This window comes from Myotis brandtii, unplaced genomic scaffold (genome assembly GCF_000412655.1).
Source record: "Myotis brandtii unplaced genomic scaffold, ASM41265v1 scaffold161, whole genome shotgun sequence".
NCBI lineage: Eukaryota > Metazoa > Chordata > Mammalia > Chiroptera > Vespertilionidae > Myotis > Myotis brandtii.
The window spans coordinates 464,187-477,191 of NW_005355881.1; the positions used below are offsets into that span (position 1 = coordinate 464,187).

The 13,005-nt window shown below is 51.0% G+C and overlaps 1 protein-coding gene across 1 annotated transcript in view; it reads right to left on the reverse strand.

Moving 5' to 3' along the window:
• Nucleotides 1–13,005, reverse strand: part of CDH22 (cadherin 22, type 2) — a 125,052-nt gene that overhangs the window by 80,235 nt on the left and 31,812 nt on the right. Inside the window, exon 4 of the mRNA XM_014536384.1 lies at nt 585–704. Within this exon, the coding sequence (XP_014391870.1) occupies nt 585–704 (120 nt within the window). The remainder of the gene's footprint in view (nt 1–584; nt 705–13,005) is intronic.

Genomic DNA, 13,005 nt, shown 5'->3' on the forward strand with positions numbered 1-13,005 from the left:
CAGGCCCCCCGGGAAGGAACCAGGCTCTAACCTCAGAGTGAGGTGGGGCATCGTCTGGTGTGGTTGGAGGAGGGTAGATAGCAGAGAACCTTTTCTTCCTTAACAGTGGGTTTCTGTCTTTTTGTCGGATCCTTAATGACTGCCCTATGAACAGAGCTCTCCTAACTGCTGAAAAGGTGCCTTCACCAGCCCACCTCCCCCAGACGACATTCACTATGACACGCCTGCCTCAGTTTAGCTCCAAGGACAAGGGGCTGCTTCCTCGCTCGGACCTCCCAAGTCCTTTCAGGCGCCCACAGTGGCCGCCCCCAGCCTTTGTTTTTCTGCCAGTCTTGCAGGTGCCCTCCGCCCCATTCTTTTATTTCTCAGTCCTTCCCTCTTCCTGTCCGGCTGCCCCTTCCCCGTCCCTTGGGTCTCCTGGAGCGGGCAAAATGCTTCTGTGTCCTCCATCCTACCCTCAGCGCCCTGTGGTTAGAAGGCTGAGCACACAACCCCGTGTGGTCCTCGGCCCAGGCCCACCCCACTGGCCCCGCCAGGCCCCGCCCCTTGTTGGCCCGCCCCTTTGGCCCGGCCCCGCCCCTCACCGGTCTTGGGGTCCACCGTGAAGTGGTGCTCTCCATCCAGCACGCTGTACACCAGCCGAGCGCTGCTGCCATACGTCGGGTCATCCGCATCCGAGGCCATCACCTGCATCACCGATGTGCCTGGGCCCGGGGGACCAAGCGATACAGGGGTCACCTGGGGCCACTGAACTCATCCCCCCCACCTTTTCCCACCCCGAAGGAAGCTGGGAGAGGAGACCCAGGCTGGGGAACATTGAAGCCAGGCCCTGTCCCCCCACTGAGTCCCAACCTGCTTCCTGACCAAGGGCCTCGCTAGTGACTGACACAAGCAGGAACCCGGAGCCAGATCTCTGTTCAGACCTCCCTTCCCTGGTTCCCAGCTCTGGGACTTTGGCGATGGAAGGCAGCCCCTCTGAATCTGTTTCCTCTCCAGCAAAATGGGGAAATTCTAGTCGTTGGTGCATGAGGGAATGCGTTCTAAACTCCCAGCGCAGAACAGCTCTGAGCAGACATGTCTCTCAGTGGGTGGTGGTCACGGTCATTGTCACCAAGGAAGGTCATGGCAGTCAGAGTCAGAGCTCGGACTGGAAACCAGGCACCTGATTCCCAAAGCAGGGGTCCTCTTACACACTCCGCACTTCTCAAGGGAATTCTGCCTCCGTCCTCCCCATGCCCTCACCCCCACTTCCCCCACCCCCAATCCTGTGGCAGGATGAGGGGGCAGCTCAGAAGGACAGCCAAGTTCATTGGGACTCAGAGGCCAGTGTCTGTCTCTTGGTCCCTGTGGAAGGAGAATGGCAGTGCCCAGCTTCCCCTTTGGGAAATAGTTGGCTGTGGGCCCTGGTGCCTTCCTGGCCCCTCCCCAATCCCCCCACCCCCCCGTGCAGATGGTCCCCACCCCCAGACACACACACACTTCTCATGCTCCGCACGTAGGCTGCTGGGGAGAGTATAAATTGGATAAAAGTCCATCAAACAGTGGCAATTAAGTTATTGATTTTCGACGCTGCCTCATTAAACTGGGAGCTCCTCTCGGCCTGTCCCAGAGATGGCTCTAATTTGACATCATGTTCAATTTGACAAAAGCAGGGCTTGGGACGTGAGGCTGGACAGGATGGGGTGAGGGTTAGAGTGGGGAGAGGGTTTACGGGGGGGACAGAAAAGCCATCTGGTCTATCTGAACCTTTTCAGGAAGGAGGGGGTGAGGTGAAAGACCCAAGAGGGAGGGTAGCGGGCCCAGGACATGACCCAAGGGGATAAGACTCAGACCTCACTGCCAGGAGATGCCCTCTTCTGAGTGCCATGCTGGTGAGGGGAAGGGCCCAGGCCTCCTGGGGTTCTGAGCAGGGTCCTCCTGGGCCTAGGTTCGGCTCTCTGGGCCAGTAGGGCAGTGTGCTGGGAGGGGAGGCCAGCTCACTGCCTGGCTAATGAGTGAGGCTTGGGAAATGCTACTGCAGCAATTCTGCTAAGCCCGGCCTCTCCGCCTCCAGCCTGGGGCCCTCGATCATTCCAGACAGACACGTGTATTTATTTTTCACTCTTTTGCATTTCTCATTTCCCTCTCATGTCCTCCCTCCCACGAGCCTCCTAAGCCTGCTCTGCAATGCGCCTCTTTCTTTGGTGGCTCCAGCTCCATGTCAACCATGTCAGAGCTCCCAGGAGAAGCTGGGGAAGAGGTGTTCGGGCAAGCCCCCTCCCTCTTGATGCTTGGCGCTCAGGGGTTTCCTGCTCAGGGCCAAGAGCATGGTCCCAGGCGCCTCCACCCCATTCTACAGAGAGAGGAGAGAGGAATAAACTATTGAGTACCTATTACATGCCTGGCTTCACCAGCCACTTACATTCATCATCTCTAATTCTCATAGCATCTCTGAGAGGCAGAATGGGCCCCTCATAATTACAGGTGAGGAGACGGGTAAAAGAACAGAAAAGACTTGACTGAAGGTACAGACTGAGGAAGGAGTGATATTTGAACTCAGGATTCTCAGAGGCCAAAGACCTTCTGGTTGTCAGAGTCAGCACAGGCACAGTGACTCTGGGGATGGTGGCCTGATGTACTGAACCACAATCCGTATGACTCTGCCACTTACTGCCAGTTTGACCTTGGGTATAGCACAAAACCATTTGTACCTCAATTTTCTTATTTGTGAAATTAGGGTGACAGTACTACCAAACTCTTGGGATCGGTTTGAGATTTCAAATAGGTTTCAATTTTTCAGCACGGAGGACAGTGTCTGGCCCATGCTAAGGACTCAATAAATGCAGGTTGTTGCCGAGTCAGGAGGCACTGCATGCCAGTACACAATGGCACAATTATGCCCCCTCGCAGACATACTGAAATGGAAGAAGATGCATAAAGCATCAGGCTCCTGGTGGGTGCTCAGTAAACACTGGCTATTGTAACTGTTATCAGAGAGGGTCCCCTTGTCCCTCCCCTCGGCAAGTGATTCCCCATGGATATGGCTGATTTCTCTCTCTCTCTCTCTCTCTCTCTCTCTCTCTCTCTCTCTCTCTCTCTCTCTTTCTCCTCGCCCTCGCCCTCTCCCTGGCTGCATCCCAGGGATTCCCGCAGGGATGATAGAATCATTTCCCCAATCTTGGCTGCATCCCAGAGATTCCCGCAGGGATGATAGAATCATTTCCCCAATCTGGGATTCTTTATTGCAGCCATTACAGTTAATGCCAACATGTGGGGATGGTGAAGGGTCAGTGATTCACAACTGTTCCCCAGGACCCACACCCCTCCCACCTTCTTTGCAAGTCAGCAGCTCCCCAGAACTGACAGAGGGTGCCAGGACTGTAGTTGCTGGGGGACCATCTTCAGGTCATCCCTCCTAGGTTCAGCAGCTTGAAGTTTACAATGCACCATCACGTCCACTCCCTCCTTCAGTCCTCATGCCCTCTGTGATGTGATGCAGTGGTGTGCTGGTTCATGTTTAACCATCAGCTCCAGGGGGTGGAGGGGCAGGAAGGAATGCCCTACTTTGTAGCGTTTGCTGATTTTCATGGTGTAAATACTCCCGCCATGGCCAATTTCAAGCTACCAATGTGATATCAAGAGGCTCACAAAACTCCTGAAGAGCAATACTTGGCTCTTGTGAGCTGAGGAAGGCACAGTGACTCTGGGGATGGTGGCCTGATACGAGATGATCCAGTACAATCCTGTATTCCCATTTTACAGATGAGAAAACTGCTATGCATAGTGAAGAGTGAAAATGTCGAATTAATAATGAGTAAAAATGAAATCCATCATTATATATCATTATTTTATGATAATGATATATTGTGCTTATTGAATGACTGCTTTGCGTTGGATATTGGTAAACCCTTTGTGTATATTATCTTATAGGATTTATATAATAAAGCCTTGAAGTAAGCTCTATTAAAATTTCCACTTTACATATGAGGAAATGGAGGCCAAATAAAGCAGTGAAACACCCTGCCTTAATTTCTTCATTGGTGAAATGAGGGTGATAGTACTACCAAGCTCTCAGGATTGTTCTGAGAACGCAGATTTCTATTTTCTGAACCAAGGACAGTGCCTGGCTAAATTCACCTGGCAAGGAAATACGGAAGGTAGGATTCAAACCCAGGTCGATCTGATGTCAAAACCCACATGTATCCTACCTTATAAGGTAGGATAAGAGGGGGGGGGTCAATGAGAGTAGAACTATACAGAGAGTGAGAGAGAGGGAAGAGTGAGAGAAAGGAAGGGGAGGACAGAGAAGGGAGCTGTATTGAGCATTCTCCCTCCCCAATAGTTAGTTTAATTCAAGCCCAGACTCCCAGAAACCAGGATGAAACGTCCTGTCCCCAATAGTTAGTTTTCAAGCCCAGACTCCCAGAAACCAGGATGAAACGTCCGCTGTCCATGGTGCTGCCGGCCAGCCCTTCTGCTACCTGAGCTGGAGAGCCTAAGTCTAGTCTGGCATAGGAAGGGTTGCCAAAGTGATTCTTGGACAAACAGCAAATCAGCGCCCAGGGCTCCATGTGGAATGTTACATGAGAAAGGCTGGTCCTGGGAGAGCACAGAAACCAGTGGTTCGCAGCCTGGCTGCACACTTGAACCTCTTAAGAGCCGTAAAATAAACCGGATGCTGAGCCCCACCCAGACCAATTCAATAGGACTCTCTCGGGGGTGGAGCATAGGCAAAGGTACTTAAAAAGCTCCCACAAAAAAAAAACAACAACCCAAACAAACACAAAAACAACAAACAAACAAACAAAAAACTCCCACAGTGATTCTAAAGAGCACCCAAGGCTAAGAATGGAGCATAGGCAAAGGTACTTAAAAAAGCTCCCACAGTGATTCTAAAGAGCACCCAAGGCTAAGAACTGATGCCCTAGACACAATCCCCGATTGAACTGGTGAGGAAACTGAGTCACAAAGAGGCTGAATGCCTTTCCCCAGGTTACATCTTAGTATGTGGAAGGGAAATACTCAAACCTGCTCTGTGTAGCTGGCATGTCCCCTCCAGGACTCACTGTGCCTGTGCTGAGACTGACACCCAGGAGGAAGCAGCAAGGATGATGCTGTGTTCCTCCCAGGCAAAATCGGCAGAAGTTGGACATCCTGGGAGGAGATGCCCCCCACACCTCCACAGAAACAGCATGGGCTTTGGCATCAGAGAGTCCTGGGTTCAAATCCCACCACTTCTTCACTCTGTGCCTTCGTCAAGTCTTTCCTTCTGTTTGACCTGTTTCCTTGCCTGAAATGTGCAGAGATGCTATGAGGATTAGAGTGATGGATTCAAGTGCCTGGGGAAGCCGGGCATGTAGTAGGTGCTCAATCAGAGTTATTCCTTTCACCCCTCTTTGTCTGGTCCCAAGGTCTCTGGGGCCATGTCCTTGGCCATGAGTAGGATATCTCAGAGCACCAGTTTCAGGAGGGAGGGGGCTTGCCCACCCCTCATCTCTGGTTTACCTGGGTGGTTCTGACATAGCTCCGCATGGAGTCAGAATTGCAACCCCTGTCTTGGCTCCCAGGCCAGAATTATTTCCTTTCTTGTCCCTTAACCCTTGCTATCTGTGAGGTCCAACGGAGACCCAAACTTGTGCTCCAGAACCCCCAGGAGAAGCCCCAGTTGGCTCAGGGAGGAGGAGGAGGTAGTGCTATGGGGGGTGGAGCTCAGGGATTGAAGACATAAACTCTCATTCCAGCCCTGTCCTCGGTTATGGGAAAACCGTCTAACCTGACCTGACTGGGCCTCAGTTCCCCTTCTGTGAGATAGAGATAAGGCTTTATCCTTCCTGCCTCACTGGATGAGGGAGATGCCTTAATGAGATGAAAGAGATGAAACACTTTGGAAAAGAACAGAGTCCTTGATCGAGATGACCGAGTGTCATTATTATGAAGATGTTTGTAATTACGATTATCCTGCCTCCTCCTCCCTCCCTGCACTGCCCTGCTGGGCCCGGGAAACCCTCGGCTCGCATTTAGCTTCTCAAACATTTATAAAAAATGAGTCCCACCCCCTGCTGCTGCCAGAACTGCTCGGAATGCTTTCTATTAAAAATTAAAAACCACTTGTCGAGTCCCTGGGAATGCTCAGATTACACAGGAAACAAGGCCTTTCTCAAACTCCCCCCCAACCCCCCCAACTCCACCTTTGATCATCACTTATAATGCACTTGCTGGGCTGGCCCCCACCCGACTTCCGCTGCTTAGCCAGGGCAGCCTAATGCAGATGAATGATGCCCTGGAGATGCAGAGAAGTGACTGCACAGGAGGGGGAAGTCACAGGAGGGAGGGGGAGGAGGCAGGCCCAGTGACCACTGACAGAGAAAGTGGCACAAAGAGATGGGACAAGAAAGTGGGTCAGAGACAGAGAGACAAGGGACAGAAGGACAAAGATTCAGAGAGAGGGACAGAGAAAAAGTGGGAAGACAGAGATACCCAAACACAGAGGGAGAAATGAGGACAGAGACAGAGAGATGAGGTTTGGAGAGGCAGAGACAGAAGTGGGACAGAGACAGTGTGACAGAAAGAGGTAGAAATACAGAGATAAAGTTGGAAAGTCAAGTTATATAGAAGCAGAGACAGACGGGGATACATATGAAGCAGGAGGAGAGTAGGAGAGAGTGGGAAGGGGATAAGGAGAAGGAAGGAGATTTTGGCTTGATGGGGTGAGCCCCTGCCCCCCTGCATGTCACAAACATTTCTCCAGAGTCGCCAGGGGACTCTGGAACACTGTCCCCTTACTCTTTCGCTGCTCATGGGTCCCAGGGATGGACTCACCCATGCAGGCAACTGGTAGGTGTGTGTGTGTGTGTCCAAGCCGCCCTCTGAGAGAAAGGTCTCTCCACATTTAAATGAGGCGCTCTGTTAAGTTGTCTGGTCACCTTGTTCACTTGGGCCAGTGACATTCTAAGTTTCTGCAGGAGCATCCCTCTGCCAGTTGCAGAAAGCGAACATTTATCTTTGCTTATAATTCAGTTCCATTCAGTCCCCCAACATCCATAGAGCACCCTTTATGCTGGATCCTTGAGGACAGGATGGTGGCTCTACCACCTTTGTACCCCCTGCCACAGTGGGCACAGGGCCTGGCATAGAAAATGTGCTCATGTTTGTTGAGTGATTTGCTGATGGAAAAGACAAAGAAAGACACTGGTACACTCCTTCCTGTCCACATCACCTGGGCTGTGGGGTGCTCCTGAGGGCCAGGGCCTCTGCTCCTCTCTGCCACCTCTTCCCACCAGAAACCTCCTGTCCTGTCCCCCTATGCCCATCCCCATCTGGGTGGAGAGAGCCAGTGCCGTTGCTAGGCAAGGAGATATTGCACATATAGATCTTCCTGGACTTTAATTAAAAACATCTTTAGAAGTTGTCTCTGCAGAGGCCAGCGATTGATTCTTGGCTTGGGCCTGAGGGCTGCTGAGCTACACTCTCTCGGCTGCAGATGGGACACTTGGAAGCTCCCAGCCTGCTGCTGCCCTCCCCAAATGGGGCCCTTGGGAACGCACTGCCTCCTGCCCTCCTCCTGTCCTCTCTGCCCCGACGCCCCCAGCACTGGATTTAGCAATCGGATAGTACGCTATCCCAATTTTATTTCTCTTCCTCTCGTGAACCTCAGTTTCCTCAGCTGTAAAATGGGGGTGTCAACACTTAACCCAAGAGAGTTCCTGGGAGGGTGAAATGCAATGAGGGACGGGAAAGTGCTTTGCAAGCTGCGAAGTCTTGCACAGGCTAAAGAAACAGTTTTGGCTGTTGGCGAGGCAGGCCAAGGGAAGTAGCTCAGATTCTGGTTTCAGGGTCTGGGTCTGGGTCTGGCTCTAGTTCTTCCTCTGGAACCTCAGGCAAGTTACTTTATCTCTCTCTGAATTTATTTCCTCATTGGTAAAATGAGGACAATAATATCTGCCTTGTTTGCTCTCCAGGATTGTGAGAATAAAGGAAAATTGCTCCGCGAAAGCAGTATTGGCTGATAGCTATTATTTAGTGAATATCCCAGTGCAAACTCTACTACAAAACAGTCTTTTCCATCCATTAAAGATGCTGCACAGAGAGGAACGGGAACAGATGGGAAAGTGGCTGTGGCAGAGCCCTGCCCACCTCCAGTCTGTTGAGCCCCAGTTCCACGGTCCAGCAATGTCAAGCCTATGGCATATACACCACCACATTCTCCTGCCTTTGCTCACAGCAGACATCACTAATCAGTTGCGGCTTTTTTTTCTGCTGAGCCTGAATGAAACTGCAGACTCCTTCTTAGCGCAGCCCTAAAGTCACTACCAATTGATCAGAGTTGTTACCAGAAATAAAACTGATCTGCCACCACTTCGAGGTCAGGAGCCATATCGCGCTTATCTTTGCATCCCCACATAATAGGCACGGATCTGTGTTTATTGAATTGAAAGCAACCGCTTATTTTTTTATCCCCTTGGGGCCATATATAAAATAGGTGCTAATAAATGTTTGGTAAGTTGGGTGACTCATATTTGCAACCCCTACAGGGCCAAGTACATGGGGGTCCTTTATAATGGGTGCTAATACACATTTGTGGACTTAATTCAATTACTTATCTTTCTATCCCCCGCAGTGCCCAGAATAAAGTAGTAGCTAATAGATGTGTGTTGGATTGAACTTCCCATTTCTGCATCCTCAGCAGTGCCAAGTATATTGTCTTATGCATAGTTGGCATGAATAAGTGGGTGGAGTTGAACTGGGCTCCCGCGACTGATTCTTGCTGCCCACTAGTCAGGTCTGACACCCAGGGGAAGGGGTCTGGTGCCCCTATATCAAGAGATTATCGGTCCAGCTCTTCTCATCAAAACATACTTGTTGATCTCATCCAGCCTGAAGCCTTACATTTCCTCTGTGTGTGGATGACTTCCAACATCGTATCTCTAGCCCCGATCTTGCTCCTGACCTTCAGACTCAGAGATCCAACTGTCCCCTTGACAACTCCGCTCGGATTCCTAGTAAGCGTCTCCATCCTAACCTGTCCAATAACAAGTTCTTAATTTTGTGCTGGAAACTTGCTCTTTCCTGGATCATTCCCAATCCCAGCAAAGCAGCTGCATCCATCCAGAGACTCAGACCAAAAACGTCAGCATCATCCTTGTCTCATCTCTCATTCCCCACATCCAATTCCTCATAAACCCTGTTGGCTCTACCTTCAACATCCATCCATAAACCCGTATCTTCTCACCACCTACACTGGTCCAAGTCACCATCACCTCTTGCCCACAGGACTGCGATTGCCCCTCCCTAATCTTCCTACTTCCAACCTTGCTCCCTACAGTCTATTTTCAACATGGTGGGCAACACTCATCGTTTAAATATATAAGTTGGGTCATGTCACTGCTCTACTCCCTAGCTCTCTCAGAGTGCAACCGAAAACCTTTCAATGGCTGCAAAGTCCTAAGAGACCCTGCCCTGGTACCTTTTCTGACCTCAGTGGACACTCTCCTCCTCACTTATTCCTCTCTTCACCCACACTGACCTTTTTGCTATTCCTCAAACATGACAAACACACTATGCCTCAGGACCTTTGCACTTGCTGTTCACGGTCTGGAACATTCTTCCTCCAGTGTAGTGTTTCTCCAAGTGTGGTCCCTAAACCAGCAGCATCAGCATCACCTTGGAATTTGTTTTAAAAAATGGGAACATTCCTAGCAGCCCAGTCCTACTGAATCAGAAAGCCTGGGGGAAGGCAGCCATCTGTGTTTTGTCCTTCAGGCAATACAGATGCACAATATAGTATGAAAACTACTGTTTCACATGGCTCCTTGGCTCACTCCCTTGGTTCCTTCAGATCTTTGTTCAAATGTTATCCTATAAAAAGAAGGGCTGCCTTAGTCGGTTTGGATCAGTGGATAGAGTGCCGGCCTGCGGACTGAAGGGTCCTGGGTTCAATTCCGGTCCAAGGCACATGCCCTGGTTGCAGGCTCGATCCCCAGTGTGGGACTTGCAGGAGGCAGCCAATCGATGATTCTCTCTCATCATTGATGTTTCTATCTCTCCCTCTCCCTTCTTCTTTGAAATATCTATATCTATATCTATATCGCTATAGATATAAAGGCCTTCCCTAACTTCTTTCTCTAAAATAGCACTCTCCCAATACAGAGTGGGGCACAAGTAGGGTTACAGTTGTTGAGTACTTGAAACACAGAATTTATTCTTGTTTTCTTATGTATTAATTAAATCTACTTTTGTCCCACCCTGTGTAATTCCCAATCCCCTATTCTTTACAGCACTTACACCACTGGGTATATAATATATTGGCTTGTTTATTTATTTCCTGTCTCTCTCCCTGGTCTATACATAGGCTTCCTAAGAGTCTCCAGTGCCTGGAACAGTGCCTGGCACATAGCAGGCACTCAATAAATATCTGTTGCATGAATGAAATCCCTGAATGCTCAGAAGAAAACCTGGGGCCCAGAGAGGGGCAGGGACTTGGCCAAGGTCATGAGGGGAGCCAGGCTTCCTGACTCAGCTGCAGGACCTGTTTCGGGGGCTCAGCTTGGCTGGCGTGCCTCTCCTCAGAAGCGGAAGCGTGGCGGCTTGTGGGAGGCCCCCGGCTCACTTTCCTTCTCTTTTAAGCTGGGAGCGGTTTAATTTGCGAGCTCTGCTGCCTTTCATGTCCCAAGCTGCGTCCCTGCTCCTTCTGATCTCCGAAGCTGCCCAGACCCGGTGCCGCTTGTCCGCCCCGCCCCCGTTGGCCCAGAACACGAGGCTCAGTAATTGTGACTGATTTTCAAAGCCGCCTGGAGTTTCTGCACGCACCCGGTGTCGAATTCGCTTCTCCTTCAAAAAGTTGCTCAAATGAAATAAACCCATTTAATTTCTGCTTCTTCCCTCCCCCCTCCTGGGCTTCCTGGCTTGTTGAGTGCCCTGCCTGACTTTTTCCTGAGTGGAATGTCAGAGTGAGGGGGCTGGGAGAGGGAGGTGAGGCAGGGCTGGGGCTTCTTAGGGTGGTGCTTGTGAAGTTGGGGGCTGGCTCTGCCTCCTACTGGCTGGGCGACCTTGAACGAGTCCTTGCCCTTCTCTTGGTCTCAGTTTCCCCACGTGTGACACAAGGACCCTGGCCACTCCCAACAGTCTGGGAGCCAAGCTCAGCGACTTGCTCGGTCACTGCCTTGCTATGTGACTGTGAGCACATTTTCTCCTCTCTGAGCCTCGGTGTTCCGATTTGTTTGATGGGGATGCTACCATCAGTCCTGCCACCTCTTTGAGTTGAAGAGAGGGTGACCTAATGATAGACAAGCCATCCCGGTGGATATGGGGCTGGGCCTCCCTCTGGAGCCCCCACCCCACCATCTGCATCCATTCTCCACACAGCAGCTGGGGAGCTGTCTAGAATGCAAGTCTGCTCATGCTACTTCCTTGCTTAAGCCTTCCCAGGCTCCGTGCTTCCCTCAGGTCCTGGGATATGGCTCCTGCTTCCTTCTTCAGCCTCCTTTATGGTCTTTTCCATGTGGGAACGAGCAGGTCAGTTCTGGGTGAAGAGAGACAGGGCCATATCCTCTTAGGCCAGAGTTTGAATCCAGCAGTAGGAGCTGCTGGACCTGGGAAGTCAGGGGCTTGAGCCACCTGTGACTTGCTGTATGACCTTGGACACATTACTGCCCCTCTGAGCCTCAGTTTCCCCCATTTGCAAAATTGATTTCTAAGTACTCATTGGGCTCTGAGAGTCCAGGGGGGTCGTTGCTACTGACAACTTCCAAATTTATCTCTGCAGCCCAGACCTCTCACTGAGCCTGTATATTGAACTGCCTTTTCCAAGATCTCCACTTGGTTAGCTAATGAATACTTCCAACTTTGCACGTCTGAAACCAAACTCCCCACTTCCCTCCACCCTCCAAATCTGCCCCTTCCATCTCGGTAAGTGGAAATGCCATCTATTTAATTGCCCAGGTCAAAATCTCAGTAGTCATCCTTGAATTTTCTTTCTCTCACACCCCACATCCGATCCATTAGCAAATGCTTTCAGCTCTACTTTCAAAATCTATCCATAAGTCGACCTCTTTTCAATACCCTCACTGGTACCACCTTGTTCCATGCCACCATCATTTCCTGTCTAGGTAATTGCAATATTCTCCTCAATGGGCACTCTGCTTCTGCCCTCCCCCCCGCCTCGCCCCCACCACCTAAGCATCACAGAACAGCCAGGGGATGCTATTAAAACTGGGATCATGTCACTCTTCTGAACAAGCCCATCTGCTGACTTCTCAGCTTGCTCAGCATAAAAGGCAAAGCCCTGACTATGGTCTACATGGCTGCAAGACCTGGTTGCCGCTCCACTTCTCCTCGGGGATTTTGCATGTACAGTCCCCTCTGCCTGGAATGCTCTTCCCCCGGGGCCCATGCTTTCCCATCCATCAGGTCTCTGCCTCAATGTCATCTCCTCAGAGACGCCTTCCCAGATCAGAGATCTGTTTGTTTACTGGCTATTTGCTTACTGAGAGCAGGGAGGCTTGACTGCCTTTTCATTGCTGTGTCCCCAATGCCTGGCACATAGTAGATCCTCACACATATTTCTTAAATGAATGAAAGAAGACACCCAAATAGACACACAGCATGTCACATGGATGCACAGGCCTTAAAGTGCCATTTGACCAGCCATGGATGTGCACACCAGGCACACATGTGGACCTACTGTGTGTGTGCATCCCTGCTGGCACCCACATTCACACCCTCACTGTTCCCTGTTCTTCCACCACCCCTTTGTGCCCATCAATTTCTCTGGTTCACTTCCTCCTCTTCAGTTCCTGACTGCCTGCTCATTATCTGCCAATCTGCCAGTTTAGCTCCATCTGGGGAAGCTGGGGTTGACTGCACTTTCCTCCAAGAACTCAAATACCCCTGGCATCTGACATGCAGCCGTGGAGCTGGAAGGCCCAGAGAGCAGCAGCACGGAGCCCACAGTGCTCAGTGATGGAGCATGGTCTAGGACCAGGGTCACTGCTCTGGGTCCAGCCTGGCTGGCAGGTGCTTAGGTTAACA